Source organism: Micropterus dolomieu, linkage group LG21 (assembly GCF_021292245.1).
Source record: "Micropterus dolomieu isolate WLL.071019.BEF.003 ecotype Adirondacks linkage group LG21, ASM2129224v1, whole genome shotgun sequence".
Taxonomy (NCBI): domain Eukaryota; kingdom Metazoa; phylum Chordata; class Actinopteri; order Centrarchiformes; family Centrarchidae; genus Micropterus; species Micropterus dolomieu.
Window position 1 is genome coordinate 17,242,237 of NC_060170.1, and position 16,861 is coordinate 17,259,097.

Here is a 16,861-nt window from a genome sequence, read left to right on the forward strand (position 1 = left end):
ATTAGCTGGCAGAGGTTTTGGTTGGGGGAAAACCAGCTAATGCGTTAAGATACATGATCATCTTCCTCTGAAGTCGAAGAACCAGCAAAACTACAATCTTGTCGATCGTTTGATGTGGCAACTGTGGCGCTAAAATAATGATAGGTGTGTAACTTATTTCTCTCCTCCAGCCTGCTTTTGGAGAGGCAGAAAAAAAGACTAAAGGAGATGGGAGACATGTTAAGTTATTAGCTCCAGATGTGGTGGCAGGACGGTGGTGGATGTCAGCTGGATGTGAGATAAACACGTAAGTAAAACAACTTTAAATGTGTAGTTTAGTGACAGCATTTTGTCCAGGCAGATTGCAAGTATCACTTGTGCTTGCAGCAATAACACCAACTGTAAAAGCTACAACACAAACAAAATAGTTGAGCATAATTAGGGTGGTGGATAAAGTTATACCAGTGTACAAGGTACAGGGTTGTTTATTAGTCATTATACAGCACAAGGCTGCATAATGAAACGAAATTTGTAGTTCCTTCATGCTAGACACACACACACACACACACACAACATATAATTAAGTGTAGGCCTATATTAAAATATGGTAATATATAAATAACATACAGTTATTTATATACATACACGTATACGCCCTGAACATTCTGCAGTGGAGTTTTTGAATTTGCATCTGGGGTGAATGTAAACAGCAGCAACCAGATGATAATATAAAAGTTTGATCTTAAAACATCTCACATCCTTATTGATACTGTATCACCATGTCAATAAAGTAAAACTATACAGTCGTGTAGCCCAGAGAGCAAAGGGTCTGCAGGTTTTTCTTACAGCAAACAGTTTAGCACGACTTAAAGCAGAGAGAGCGACTAATGAGCATACTGGAAGGAGAATGCTGCTGCACCCTTTTTATAAGGACTAATCAGTTTAACCTTGGGGATGACCTCTGTCTTTATACTGTTCTTTAGGTAAATAAACAGTCTACGGAGGAGGGGAGAAGATGAAGCTGAATGAACGCAGCGTGGCGCACTACGCCACCTGTGACTCACCGCCCGACAAGACAGGCTTCCTGTTCAAAAAGGGCGAGCGCAACACGGCTTATCACCGGCGCTGGTTTGTCCTGAAGGGTAACATGCTCTTCTACTTCGAGGAGCGTGACAGCCGAGAGCCTATCGGTGTCATCGTCCTTGAAGGGTGCACCGTGGAACTGTGCGAGTCAGCTGAGGAGTTCGCCTTCGCCGTCAAATTTGACTGTGCCAAAGCGCGGGTGTACAAGATGGCTGCTGAGAACCAGGCAGCCATGGAGTCATGGGTGAAAGCTCTGTCAAGGGCCAGCTTTGACTACATGAGGCTGGTGGTGAGGGAGCTGGAGAGGCAATTGGAGGAGATCCAGGAGGCTGCAGGAGGGGGCTACGTCGGGGTTGGAGTTGGAGGCCTGCAGGCCAGGCCAAAGTCCTACCGGCGATACCAGGTGGCACGGTCCAGGTCTGGAGCATCCTCTTCTTCGTCATCTTTATCGTCCTTTTCATCAACCTCAAGCGCTCCTCTCGTGTCAGTCCCCTCCTCTGCCCAAAAGAGCCTTCAGGAAGAGGTTAGGATTGAGGAGGAGTGTTCCAAGGAGAATGGAGTTGCGTGGAGTAAACAACCAGTCGCCTTGGTTAATGGCTTCGTTGAGGCAGCGTCTTCCTGCGTGGCCTGGGATGGCTGTGCAGACTCCGGGTATAACACTGTGATTGGTTACGGGGCTGATGGGATGAGGGCTCCACCAGTGCCACCCAGGAGAAGAGGAGCATCTCTTGAAAGCCCCGTCTCGCCTGGCACTGGCTGCTTCTCCAAACTCCATGAATGGTACGGCAGAGAGGTGGAGGAACTGAGGCTACAGTGGCTGCAGAGCAAGTAAACTAATGGAGGTGGATCATTTTTGTTTTATCATTCCTTCCTGAACATACCGCAGCATTTACAGCCTTCTGAATTGAAAAAAAAAAGGCAAGAAAACTTTCAGTCTTATCATCAATAAAATAACTGATTGATTCCAGATCTTGTCTGGCACAGGGGAATCAGTCTTAAACACTACCCACTGTACATTCCAAGAAATTTTAATACTCAAAATATGCTCTTTTCCACAGTTTTGCTGAGTGTCATTTGCCAATGACAATTGTTAAGAATGTTAAGAATACGGTATTTAAAATGGTAATCATTTATTACAATCATCAGTTTATATTGTAGTAGATACAATTCACAAAGACTTGCTGTTCTTCTAATATAATGTTGCCAATGCTTTCTCTGCCTTCCTAGCTTCCAAATATACTTGTTTTGGGATCAGTTGGTAGGAACCTTGATCTAAAATCATGTTTATCCTGTAGGTATACATGCAATCTACTGCGCTTAGCATGTGGAAAATAACAAAACATATTACTGCTCAAAATCACCACAGTCTTTTTCTGAAAACACGGGGAAAGCCAGGATGGATGTTACTGATGTAAATGCAAAACAAAAGAAATCCACATGGATCAGGTTACAATAGTGAAACGTCAACCAGGGCGTACATTGGTGATGGTAACAGAAAATCCTGCAGCTCTTGTCCGAGCTTTCCTCACTTGGTGACGAAACAAATAATTCACGTACATCCCAATAGGAAGGGCACCTGTACAATTAACAGCTTTCCAGTTTAATAAAATATATATATTTTTTTTTATATCAGCATTTAAAGCTTTCTGTAACTTCAAACCACTTTAAACTCTAAGGTCGCTTTAATATAGTGACTCGTAGAGAAACGAGGATAAGTCTCGGGACAAGAAAGTGGTGTTGGGGAAAACTAGTCCAGAATTCTCCTCCATACTCCCGCCGGGACACGTCTCACCCGAGAGGCCTAGTGGTTACTGAGGTCAGAGCATCCTCTCGACAGTCACTGGGGACAGTGGTGGGAGGTGGATGTCTCGCTCAGAGCAACGCACTGGTATTTTTAGCCCTCGTTAGCCAGCGGGCAGATGATGCTGTGTCATGAGAACACTTGTCACTTACTTCTCTTTTGACTCTCACATTTCACAAAAGCAGCTTTAGCATTGAACTTACAGGACTTTACATTTGTAATTCTTTGATCATTTCATATTATACAATCCTGTCATCTTAATTTGATCATACTATTGGTTTTGTTTGTTGCAGCTGATTTACCTGAATGTAACTGAGGGTAACTTTTGTTAGAGGCCTGTACTGTGTAGGAACATCTAACCTCTTGCTTTGTATAGAAATAATTACTATTCCATACTGGAAATTAACACCAGCAGTCTGAAAAACGGGGCCTTTAATAATTACTGCTCATACTGTTTCTATATTCAATCACATGTTTATATTTTTGTTTCATATGTGCCTTATGTTATCATTATAACGCCATTATTGCACTTGCAGCCACTACCATAAGATTTCAGTGATGGGAGTTTGATGGGAGTTTCCTTTCCTGCTTTTGTGACTGTACCGCCATTATTCTTTCTTGGCAAAGGCTCATCTCGGTGCAATCACATTTTGACAATGGCTCAGTTCCTTCAGTCTGCATCAATGGACAGCACTATCATTTCTGTTATACAATTGGCTTGTACAGAAACAGCAATGTGGAATGAGTGGCACAGTGATTTTGTTTTTTTTTTTTTTTAAATATTGACACGGTATTCTTTTTTTAAATCTAAAATTATTGTTGTAGTGTCTATTTTAATAAACTCCAGAATAGCATTACTGTCATTACAGATGTCAGTGCTCGGTTTTTTTATTGTACAATAGCATTTAAAGGAATCTGTGAATGTGTCAAATTAACCTTATAAATAATAATAGTATCTATCTTTATTTAGGAGTGCCAAATGAAGAATGTAAACTAAATGCACAATAATAATTTTTTTCCCTGATTGACTTCCATAATTGTTGTACACCTTTTCAGCGTTATGGTATGCAATAAGAGTATTATTTTAAATAACCAATAATATGTAACACCTTGTCCAGATATGGTACCCTGATAAGACGTTTGTTAACTAAGTATTTGCTGCAAAACAACAAAATAAATATGTTATGTTGTGGACTGTTTATTTTTCTGTGACATTGAAGTTGTTGAAGTTTTTGTTGAAAGTTGCAGGAAGACATGTTTTAGCCATCACTATGGCCGCTGGTTCATGCATGAGATGCTTTTCATTATTTTTAGACAGAAGTACAGTTTGATGGCTCCCATGAATTCATGCAAGGCCAGGGCTGGCCTTAAGAAACTACCCACACATGCGTTTGTTCCACTATTCCTGTGGGGACATCGCATTGCCCCTTACCCTAACTTTAACCTAATTATAACCTTAACCCTCAAAAAGCAGTCTCTACCCGTGGGGACCTGAATCTTTGTACCTACTGTGACAGGAGTTCCTATGGGTTAGTGTGTGTCAGGTTCAAGTCCCCACCGGAATATACATGAAACACAGACACACGCATTCTTGGAGCTGTTCGCCTCTTCTCTCACCAGGTGTCGCTGTGAAACAACTTTAAACAGTAGTCTTTCACCCTTGACTTCAGCGAAATCAATGAGTAGGCTTACGTTGCACCTGGCGGGACAGGTGAATGCAATCACCGTCTAATGACATAAACCGGCAGGATTTTAAGTCCCCAGAGAAGAAAAAATAAAATAAATTTTATAACTTCAACCCGGATAGACTGCGTGCTTTAACTTCCCCTATTAACGTTATATTTCATGTAGTAAGCACTTGGTAAACCGTCGTTATCCTCAATTGAACAATCGGAAATATAGATAAATGTGACGCTTTAGGTCGTCGTTAGTATATTGAGTTACACTGGCAGCAGTGTCAAACCACTACATAGAAAATGCTCTTATTAAACCTCGGTTTTTTTGTGGTTTTCCATCAGTTTAAGGAGTTAATGTAAAAAGAGTTTAGGCTATATCATTCGAATAATGTACGATAATAATGTAATGATATAACTTGTTAAAGCAGTGACTGACAGACAAATTACAGTAAACCAAACCAAATTTACTATATCTGAGAATACTTCATGGTAGTTTCTGCTTCGTGCACATACCGTACTTGACCTGGAGGCTGCAGGCGGCAAGAAGCCGCAGAAGGGAAGAAACTTCCCGATAATTTCAACATAAAAGTCCATGTTTAAGTAATTTCCAACACGACGTAGTCAAAAATTAATACAGTCTAATACAACAGTCCTGCAATACATCCTACTTTTATTAAGGTTATAATTGTTGAAACTGTTTTAGAGAGGTGTTAGATCAACTGTACCATTAAATTAATCACTTATTAAGTAAATTAGGCTAAATAAGCTTCTTGGAATGCAATATTACTATTTACAGCCCTCTGTATAGTAAGGTACACATAACACACACACAAAATACTGCCAGATAATGTATTAGATTAGGCGCACATTATGTTTTCAAAACAGCCTCTCTATGAAAAAATAAATAGCTATGTATGCACAATTTCAAGTCTTGAGTACAGGTATATGGTTAAGGGTTCTAGTGATTGTAATACACGGAGAGAGACGACAATAGATAGAAATAGAGATTTATGATTAATGATAAATTAACGATCATAAAAAAAATTTTGGAAGAGAGAGATTAAACAAACAGAGCATTAAGGTATTGCAGCAGTGGACAAAGTACACAAATCCTGTATTTGAGCAAAAGTACAGATACCCTTGTTGAATGTTACTCCACTAAAAGTAGAAGTCTTCAATTTAAATTTCTACTTAAGTCAAATTACAAAAGTACCTGCTTTAAAAAATACATCTTCAGTAAAAATTAGGCTATACTACTAGTAGGCCTATGGTTATGTTTGTCAGGGGTTACCGACTTGACAAACAGAATTTAAAAACGATCATCAAAATAGTTGCCAATTAAATTTCTGTCAATAACCAATCGTGTACTTGTATAAACATCAGATTTTATAAACTCTTCATATGTAAAAATCTTACTTTGTAAAGTAACCAGTAACTGAAGCTGTGATAAAAATGTAGTGAAGTAAAAAGTACAATGTCGCCCTCTGAGATGTAGCAGAGTAGAAGTAGAAAGTGGCATCAAAAGAAAGTACTCAAGTAAAGTACAAGTACCTCTAATTTGTACTTAAGTACCGTACTTGAGTAAATGTTCTTTGTAAATGTCCACCACTGTGGTATTACCATCTAAATACTTCCTCGTTTTTGCCCAGGGTTATTGGTGCCGCTTGGCAAGTGTCTTATCTTGAAAAACCCGAATCGGAAGGGCTGTTGTGAGCTTCCTCCGACTTGACGTAGCCGGACCGCGGCACATTTTTTTGACAGCGGAAATGAGGAGTCGCCAGTTTTTTCGCGTCAAGTTCGTGGCTGAAACTTTTCTTTCCTCTTTTTTTTGTTGTTGCGGAGTGAACCGTCGCGTGTACTCACAATGAGAGAGAAAGCGAGCGAGCTGCTTCTCCTCTGAATGATGTCTAGTTTCTGTTACTCACCGCCGACGTCGCTTTGAGTTAACGTTACTTTAGACGCTTCTCAACACATTTCCGTTATGCGAAGTCCAACTTGTTGGTTTGTCGTCGTGCTGCGGTGGGTGCCCATCCGAGATAACGGAGAACGTGAGTATGTTGTGAACTCCTGTCAGCGTGTGTTACCTTACTTTGTTGTCTTCAAGTGCTTTTAACATCAATAAACTCTTAATGTTACCACATGGGGAGGATTAGTCCTCAATGAAGATGTGGACACGGCTTCCGTCCGAAGTTTAATTTCTTTCTTCACTAATAATCGTCGGAAAATGTGTTTGTGTGAAATTTAAAGGGCTTTGCGTCTCTCCGGCTCAGGGCCGGTGGTACTGGTGCAGACTTTTTGGCCAAAAAAAGTAAAGTTTTAGTCTGTTTAAAAGTAGAGTCCTGTCTTGGGTTTTCTTTCTTTTAGCCTCTTGGCATGGCATCATACTTGGCACAAAAGATGTACACAACACGTGCTTTTGGAAGTAGTAGCTTTAGTGTATTGTGTGTTTCTGTGACTTTTTTAAAACAATATTTGGCGCAAATCTATCCCTGGTGGTCGCCATGGTGATGTCGCAATATAAAACCTGTCGTCACTTCATTGTAATCCGTGTTAATGGGCCAAACATGGAGTCAGACTTAAAAGAAAGTCGTTTAACTGTCCAGCACTTCCTACTATAAATAGCGAATACATTTAATAGTGTGCACTTGAAAGGTGAACTTTATTGTTGTTTGCGACAGACGTCATTTTATTGTGTGTTGGCTTTACCGTGAGCAAGGGCTCAGGTTCAGCGGTCACCCCTCATGACTGCTGGATGGGGAACAGCAACTGTGGGTAGCAGCCGCTTGGTTTCACAATCCAATGATAAGTAGCAGTAAATCAAAACCAGTAATTTGTGTGTGTGTGTGTGTGTGTGTGTATCTTGGAGGGGATTCACTTCAATTCATGTCGTGCGTGTGTGTGAATGCAGGTTTGTGTACAAGAGGATGTTCCTTCAAAGTTACAGTCTCTGTCTGTGAGCTTATAAACTCTGAAGCAACAGGTGTGTATTTGTGGTGGTTCGCAAACTTTTCTGATGCAAATAGAAGAATATTTAATCCTAAAATTCGTAATACAGTGGTGGAAAGTAACCAAATACATTCATGTATCGTACTTAAATAGAATTTTGAGGGACTTTACTTAAGTATTTCCTGCTTATGCCACTTCATACTTCTACTCCAGTACATTTCAGAGGGAGACATTATACTTTTTACTTAAGTACATTTATTTGACAACTTACTTACTAGTTATTTTGCACAAGTTTTCCTATACAAAACATATGCTCAACACATAATGCGTTGTTATAGATCAAACCATCACAGTATATAAAGTAGTTAAAATTTACCCTACCTCCTCCAGCTACAACATCAAAATGCTCCTTACATGCCAATACATACAATAATGTATTATGTAACACTCTAAAATGTGCTGACCTTTGATGCCTAAAGTACATTTTGCTGGTAATACCTTGAATGCAGGACTTTTACTTGTAACTAAGTATTTTTACACTTTAGTATTACTACTTTTACTTAACTAGGGATATTCTTCCACCACCACTGCCTTTATATTACAATATCCATGCACAGGGTCTATCCAAGGTCAAAAATATACTTGGGTAGGCTTCCTCCACCTGCCAGCCAGTTTCCCTCGCTATAACATAACAGGCCTCATTAACTCTGAGAGAGCCAGAGCATTGTCAGTTCACAAGTTTATCATAAACTAAACTTATGAACCACTGCTGTTTGATAAAATGTGTCAAAATACACTTGGGCAGCCAGTGCTAAACTTGGGTGGGCCATGCATGTATTGGCATATAGTACATTATATTGAAAAATCAATTGACAGATAATGTCGTGTCGCTCACCCTTACATATAATTACCAGGATACAAGCTGTGTCATATTGCCTGGCCTTTAAAAATGTCTATCATCTAAGGTGTGTGAAAAAACATTTTGTAACGTACATATTTACCTCCTGCAGTAATCCCAGCAACAGGCTGAGGTTGGCATTCCTTGCTGATTCAGTCATGTACATATGACCATTTCAACACTTTGAGTCATTGATGCACAAAAGACAAAAAAAACAACAACCTGCCTCTAGAGTTGGGAAGTAAGACCTCTTATCCTGTACATAATATTTTTCATGGCAGACAGGTCTAACTCTGTCAACCACAGACGAAGTGTTGCCTGTAATTTAAAGGTTCATTGCCGGGCCAGATCCCTGTTTGGGCTGTACGGTTGTACATGTTTGTGATGAATTTCAGAAAAAGCTTTTACTTTCCTACAGACTTCCATGGTTTTGGAAAGTTTGGGAATGTTCTTGCTGTCTTCACTTCACTCTTGCTGTGTGTGGTATTGACGAGGGTTCTGCCCTGCATGTATAAATGTGTAGAAATACAGTAAAAGCTAAAGATTTAAAGACTCTAACACACAATATTGACACATCATGTATGATCTTCAGGTCTGCTGGCCATCTGGATATCATGAGTTATGATAGTAATTCTGATTTAAATTTTCAGTGCTGGAAAGTCTTGGACTTTCCCGTAATTATAATAACATGACATGATTGTTTGGATGGGGATTTTATTCACCACAACACAGTATTGTCTTGCTTGCTGTCTGAGACATCTTTCCTTTAAAGAAAAGACTGTAACATCTTGGAATTCAGACATTATAGTAGTCATCTTTGCAATGTTTTTGAAGCATTTTGCAGTATTGATGAACATGTATGTATGTGCTGTTGTGGAAGAAGTGAAGAAAGCAATGAATTCTGCCACCTCAGCTGTCAGCCATGGATTCACTGTGGGAGGTAAATTTGGCAGCTTGACAGAAGTAGGAATCTGCAAAAGGAGGAATTACAGACAAAGACGGAAGACACATTAGTGAAGAAAATGGCAGGGGGAATCAATAGGAACCTTTTGCAACGTAAGATGTTTTTTAGCAGTTTGTGAGTGTGCTGTATGTGTGACGTGACTCACATAGCACTTGGCCACCCAAACAGCTAAGCCTAAAAATCTCAGACTTAACGGTGGATTCTCACCACAAACACACACACGCACAAGGCATACAGTAGGGTTAAGTTCTTTGCGTGTGTGTGCAAGCGTTTGGGGGGTGTGCAGACATGCATTCCTGTGTTTTTCTTTTCAAAACAGCAATAATTACAGACTGTGTATTTGCGTGTGTTTACCCCAATGCGCCCCTGTTCTTGTTGTAGAAAGAATGTTGATTATAGGCCAGATGTAGCTGCAGCAGTATGAGGATGTCGCTTAAAATGTGTTAGCTTGTAGGTTCTGTAGTTGAAATAGATGAATGGATTTCTGTGTGCGTGTGTATGTGTACACAGTGAGGATGTAGGATGGGGTCAAGAGGTTTTTTTTTTTTTTAATTTTTTTTTTTTTTTAAAGCTGCCCAGTCAAACTTGCAAAAGAAACACCCTGAATGTTTGCTTTTTATTCATGAGAAGCTTCTCCAGGTTTCACAAATGCATACGTACAGAGCTGCAATGAGTAGTATATTAATGGATCAGACGATGAAATTACATCAGCGACTAATTGTTTTGGTCATTTTTCCGAGCAAACCTGCCAAATACTTTCCAATTCCAGCTTCTCAAATGTGAAGATTTCTTTGTCAAATGTGGCACTAAATTAAAACTCTTTAGCTTTGGGGCTGTTGGTCAGACAAAACAAGCAAACTGACAATCATAGACCAAACAATCAGATAATTAAGAAAATAACGATCATATTAATCACTGGTTATCTTTAGTGCAGCCCTACATGCACATATCCAATAGTGCTTTTTGTGTTTGTTTCTCTGTGTGTGTTTAGCAGAAACGGGAGTCATGTCTAAGTTGAAGTGAAAGTAGGAACCTATTCTCACGCAAAATACAAAATTTGCATAATGTCACAAGTTTATTCCTAACACAAGCACAGAGTTTGCTATCACTGCAGAAAGAAAGCCACAAACAGGATTCTTGGGTGATGTCTTTGTCAGAAAGTGCGAACACTGAAACTCAATTGGCTGCCCATGAGTCCCAATGTGGAAAAGTTTATAACTCCCGAATTAGCCTTCCAGGAAGTCGGATGCCTGTAGATGATTCACACACAGCCGATCAGAGTGACTGAAGGACTCAATTACCTGCAGCATCCCCACACGCACACGCACGCGTATGTTTGATTATCCAGGGGGTCCATCTCATTGACATAATGCAATCCATAGCCCCTAACACTAACTTTAACTTTAACGTAATTGTTACATTACCCTAGCTGCACGGGTCCCCATGGGTTACTGTCTTGTGCAAACGTGTTAAAGTCCCCACCGAGATTTAAGAACATGAAAAACACATTCATACTATATATAATATTTCACATATTATATTTCACATCTTAAATACTATCATCCGTCTTGTCAATGAATCAGAAACGCATCACAAGTAGGGATGACTCATTCATAAAGTGTTTGCGGATTTCAGACTGAGATGAATGTCGTACTCTCTCGTGCTGGAACATTTGAGGCTTGAATGCTTGAATTGGCTGAATTGTATTGATTTGACTCGAGCAAGTTGTGAATGATGGATTGTTGTTTTCAGCTTTTCAGAAACTAAGCCTGTGATTAAGGGTTCCGGTAAAAAGTTGAGGTCAGCTTTTGGTGGCTTTGTAGCTGAGAAGCATACTTAAACTGTTTAGTTATTCAGTGTATGCCTTTTTAATGTTCTGTAATATGTGCAGTCAGTCAGTGTTTATTTTGCTGGCTTTGTGCAGTTGAAAGTTTTTGTGCATACATTCAGTTTGTTTCTTATTTTTAACAGTGTAGGATTTGTGCAGTGCGGTTGCCTGCACAATATCATCTTTTAAAACAATATTCCGATTTACATTTGTGTAATTGCACAGTAGAAGTACGAATTGGTTCCCTTATTTGTGTGTTTCTTTGTTTTTTTTTAATCAGCGTATAATTTTTAAAGGAAAATAACAATTGTATATTACAACACGGTTTCTTTTTTACCCCAGTATGATTGTACTGAAATGCAAAATACAAAAATATCGAATCATTGTATAGAATATACAATATATGTATAGAATATGTATTGAAGCCCTGATTGAGTAGTAGGGCTGTCCATAAACTGAAACTTGAACTTAATATTCACTAGGAATGGGCAACAATTCTGTATTATTATTTTTATCATCATCATCATACTGTTATGTAATTGTCTTAAATGCTGAGATATTGTGAGTCATAGCTGAATGAATGAGTTTAATTTTAGATATTAAAAACTTCTATATTTAAATCTAAATTTATTTTTGAAAACGTTCCAGTAAAACACAAACAAAACCATTTTACCAAAATGAGAGAGTTGAACTTTTTAACGTGTTATTCTGAATACTTCGGTTAATACCATATCTTTTATTAAGACCTGTGGGAATTCACACAATATAAATTTTCCCCATATTGCTCAGCTCTATGCATCTGTTTTTAGAAAAGGGTGTAATGAATGGACAAAACACATGAAGAAAAAAGGTTGTTTGTGATGCCTGACAGTCACTACTGACCCCATATCTTTAATCTCCCCTCCTCACAGATCACATCTATCCATGCAGCCAAAACTTAACTTCTCGTTTCAATTTCTGCCTGTCATTATGTCTCTGGGAGCCCTATATTTTAGTATTTCCTTGACATGCCAGGGTCTCTCTTTGCAGGATAATGATAGACTGCAGACTGTGTAGAGACGTTTTGTATTAGTCATTGGTAGGTTGCCGGACAGCTGGAAGGATGCTTGTTAGTGAGAATGTTACTTGGTTATTGGAAATCATCTTACATACTGTTTTTCTTTTAAGGTAAACCCCAGATCTGTTTTCTTGTTGCAGTATTAATGGGGGAAATGGTCTTGATACTCCAGCATATAGTTGGTTTCCTACTTTTAATCCTTGCTAGTGCTGTACGATTTCCTTCTTATCATAGATCCAGCCTTTTAATTTTGCTGCGTCCCCAACCTGCCTCCCCCCCTCCGTTCCCAGACCTCAGGAAATGACCAGAAAGTGGCTTGGCTTTATTTTTGTGCGTCTTAAGAATAGCAGCATTGTGTTGCGTTGAAGCCTGCATTGTTGTGGGAATGTAGGACTGAGCTAGAGAATACTCTAACCAAAACAAAAACCCAGTGTACCCAGTAGTATTTTGCTTACACATCAGAACAACAAACAGCATGTGCAGCACAAAAGATAAGTCTTCACTCATTCACAGCTATGACTGCATCTTTTATGAAAAGATAGATTCAGACCATTCACAAACTATTTTTGATACGATTTAGAAAGAGGCCTTTTTTCTGCCATAGCGTATATGTTTCTACGCCTAAACAATTTGGAGAAAAAGTCATATTGTGATTGTGGACAATATTGTGACTTGCGATATAATGGTAACAAATGGTATCATGGAGTGTACTTACTTGATTATCAGGGAAAATTTGCGTGACGTGGTGACTTTGTGTGTTTTTATACAGTAGTCGATGAGCCTGAATCCAAAATATTGCCATATAACAGAGGTCGCTTTAATTATTTGGAGGTCGCTTTAATTATTTGGCCACCAGTCCAACACAGTCAGCCTGCTTGTTATCTTCCATTTTCCAGGTGGCCTCCTTTGTGCACCTCTCTGCAAGTCTGCACCCCCCGGTCTACACGCCACACGCGCCACTGCCTAAACAGAGACTGATTGGCTGTATCTTTTGTGGGCATGGATAATGAGCAGACAGCACTGGCACGCACATAGCACACCTTTTGTTTAATTATATCACACGCCTTTTGTGGTTATGTAATCTCACAGGGTGATATTATGATTGCAGTTATGGTTGGATTAATGGTGCACCCCTATATGTTTCCCAAAAACACTCGTCAGCTGCAGTAAATGCTAGATGTGGAGGATTATTTGTTGCTTGTTGTATTGTGGGTATATCATTATTTTTTCTTTTTATATAAGATGTTACACAAAATATTTCTTGCTTGCTTACTTCTCATGAAAAACTATACCAAGGATTTTAGCTTTTAGAACCTGCTCTACTCAAATAAACCAGTCCATGCCTTGTGACACAGATGCATTTTGAGCAAACCTTTGTGTCCTTTTACTTATGGTTTATATTTGTAGCTTAGTGGCAGTGTTGCTGCAGGCTCCCCCTCTCTTGTTTGTTTTACCCTGAATCAGCTGATGCTCTCCTCATGCTATGGTAAGGTTAAGGCCGAGGTTATCTCATGTTTCAGCGCTACTTCCTCCGTTACAATATGTTCTTCAATTATGTAAGCTGTGCGTCTCGCTTTCTGCTCTGTTCATTATCAAAGCTCTTTCACATCTCACTTCACACAAACAGGAACACTGAGACTCAGCTAGTCCTTATCCCTGCAACTGCAGATCTTTTTCATGTAGGCCTTTTCTTTTTAAGTAGCTGATCAATCAGCACTTCTAGCCGCATGCAGCTGTCAGGTTATGCCAGTTTTGCTTGATACGTAGCAACTTGTTGCACTTGAGTATAAACATGAAGTGAAGGGGATGAATAATGGTCACATGCGGTCAGTTTACGTTAACTATTGGACAGTGGAACAGGCAGTTTTATATCAATATGACAAATGTTTTTTTGCTTGGAATTCCTGGCCTTGTTCTTCTGATAACAGACTTGCATAATAGTCACTTATGGGTTTGTACTCAACGTTTTTGCAAAAAGTTTGTTTGTGTTAATGGAGGGCAATGAATCACCACAATAATGATTGAGGGCGTGTTCACACCTAAAGGTCTGGTTCCTGAATTGAACCAATGAGGTGGCTGAGCTCATTTTTTTGGGTTTCTATGAGTTCCATGAATGGCAGGAGGTTATGTGCTCCAGTCTTTAGTGGCTCGGACCAGTTTACTTCATGGAGTCTCTGCTGTTTGCCTTTCCACTGATCCTGACTGAGAAATAGCCCGGCACATAAACTCATAATTTAACTATAATGTGTTCATTAGGGAGCTTTAGGATTTATGAAAGTGGATTTTGTTACCGTTGGACTAAGGCTGAAATGATTCATCAATAAGTTGACGGAAAGAAAAACTATTTTCATAGCAGATTAATCATTTTTCAAGCAAGTATTCTCCAGTTCCAGCTTCTCAAATGTGAAAATTTGCTGCTTTTCTTTCTTCCATGTGAGAGTAAAGTTGAATATCTTTGGTTGTGGATTGTTGGTCGAAACAAACAAGACTTTGTTGAGAACATGTTGAGCTTTAGGAAGTTATTACTGTTTGTAGACCAAGAAGTGTATGGAGCTAAAGTGTTTGTATAAATCTACTGTGACCACCTCTTTAGTAGGCATCGCTGCTATTTCAAGAAATGGTTCTAACTTTGCAGCAACCCTTCCCCCTTCTGTTCTGTACAATAAAACCACTGCTAAAGCTGTCCCATTACTTCTTAGAAACTGCTTTATTTCATCAAGGGAAATATACTGTTGTTTCAAATCTGATAGGAATTTGGTGTGTGTGTGTGTGTGTGTGTGTGTGTGTGTGTGTGTGTGTGCGCATGTGTGCATTGCTCGCTGCTTGGCAGGGCAGGGCTTCCTGTTGCAGATATTGCTGCCCAGGCAGAGCAGTGCAAAAATCCTTTGGTCTCTGTTCCTCATTGGTTTTGCCACCTGGACCTTCACCCGCAAATCTCCTCCCCTCTCGCCTTTCTTCTGCTCTGTTTTTCTCACTTCCTGCCTGCCTTCTCATTATCCCCTCATCTCTCTTTCTGTCAGACCCTGTGACTCTTGTTTCTCTGTCTCCTCCTCTTCCTTTTCTGCTTTGATTCCCACCCTGCTCCTTACCATCCTCAGTCCTCAGTCTTTCTTTAATAATCCCACATACTCACTTACTCTCTCCCTGCTTTGGAAATTTACCCCCAGCGCAGTGATTCATTCAGTGATTCAGAGAATGAAAATTCAGAGGTGGTAACAAAATCTGTTTTTCATCCCAGACCTTGTGATACACAGTTTGCCACTTTTTCTTTTCTTTTTTTCAAATGTATTTATTTTTTCCACTCCAGTTTTTATGGGAAAAACTGCAGTGTTTGATGTCTCAGAGAGCCTTGATGCCATGCAGACTAATTGAGTCGTAAGCAATAGATTGGAGCCGGCTGATCTCGGTAATAAGGCCAGGGCTATTTAAAGGTCAGAAGGATGTGGCTTGCTGTAAATTGCATTTTATATAATGAGAATGACCATTAGAAGCACATCCTATTTCTGTAATAATGAACAAGCAAAGGCACATGGAGGTGCACATGTGCACACATTCTCAGGCTCATACACGTGTGTGTGTGTGTGTGTGTGTGTGTGTGAGGGAAAAAAAGCTGTAGATGTACTCTACACTGGCATTATGCCAGTTGTAGTCCAAATTTCAGCACAGTGCAGGGTTGGAGCTGAAGGGCTGCAGCAAGGAAATGCAAGGAAAAGCAGCTAAATCTCACATTTGAGAAGCTAACACCATCAAATGTTTGGCATTTTATCTTTTAAAAATTACTTAAACGATTAATAGAGGTGAAAACCCAGTTATGAGGTGAAAAATGATCAGCTTTATATAATTTAAGAAGTTGGTCTTTTCCATCCATTTCCACCCCATTTTAGTCTGGCTATACAAACGGTGGCGATTTGAAGTACTGCATCTTCAGCCACTTATGCGCTGACCTTAGCATGCAGCCATGGCACTCGCTGCTTGCTGTGAATACATGACCTGAAAGCTCAGAGACCAATTTTGTGCCTCTGTGTCCATTGCATCAAACAAATGCTGCTCCCAACTGGGCACAACAGGGAGCACACAGTGGTGTGTGAGCGCTGATACCAAGCTCTTGAGATATAAATAGGACCTCCCTGGAACAGGGCTTCCACCACCAGCACTGATAATTCTCTATGTGCCGTGGAAGCCTCAGTCTTTGTAGAATTCAATTTATTGGTTCACAAAAATGAATGTTTCTTCTTTTGAAATCTTACTGTTCTAACAGTAATGTCTGTGTTGGTCTGAGGCGTTAGCTTGGCAGTGTGCGTATTTCAGAGTTAGTGCTGGTTTGACGAAAATTCTCCTCCCTTTAGGCCATAACCAGGATGCTGTTTACTGGCCACCACAGACGCACTGTTAGCTCTTTCATTTTGGCGTCCGGGTATTTAGCGGGAATGACATACCACTGCACCACAAGTTCATCCCTCAGTAGGTCCTGAGGTTGATTAAAGCTTGTGTTGTGTTAAGAATCAACTCAGTGAGCTGACACGAGTCATGAGGTTACTCACACTGACAAGATCAATTCACATGTGTCTTTCACACATCCTGTTTCCTTCCTGCTTGATTAAAATCATTTTTAGACTGTCCCCAGTTAAA

The 16,861-nt window shown here is 39.8% G+C and overlaps 2 protein-coding genes across 4 annotated transcripts in view; both read left to right on the top strand.

The window, feature by feature from the left end:
* Positions 1-4,055, top strand: part of pheta1 (PH domain containing endocytic trafficking adaptor 1) — a 5,332-nt gene extending 1,277 nt beyond the window's left edge. The window contains exons 2-3 of one of the 2 annotated variants that reach the window (XM_046035793.1): positions 15-286; positions 963-4,055. In XM_046035793.1, the coding sequence (XP_045891749.1) occupies positions 995-1,894 (900 nt within the window). In that variant the 5' untranslated portion in view covers positions 15-286; positions 963-994 and the 3' untranslated portion in view covers positions 1,895-4,055. The remainder of the gene's footprint in view (positions 1-14; positions 287-962) is intronic. The other variant, XM_046035794.1, reaches the window with a different exon arrangement.
* A 2,213-nt stretch (positions 4,056-6,268) lies between these two features.
* LOC123959592 (putative protein TPRXL) overlaps positions 6,269-16,861 on the top strand; it is a 21,345-nt gene continuing 10,752 nt past the window's right edge. For both annotated transcript variants that reach the window (XM_046033707.1, XM_046033705.1), the window contains exon 1: positions 6,269-6,587. The gene's annotated coding sequence lies outside the window, so the exon portion shown is untranslated. The remainder of the gene's footprint in view (positions 6,588-16,861) is intronic.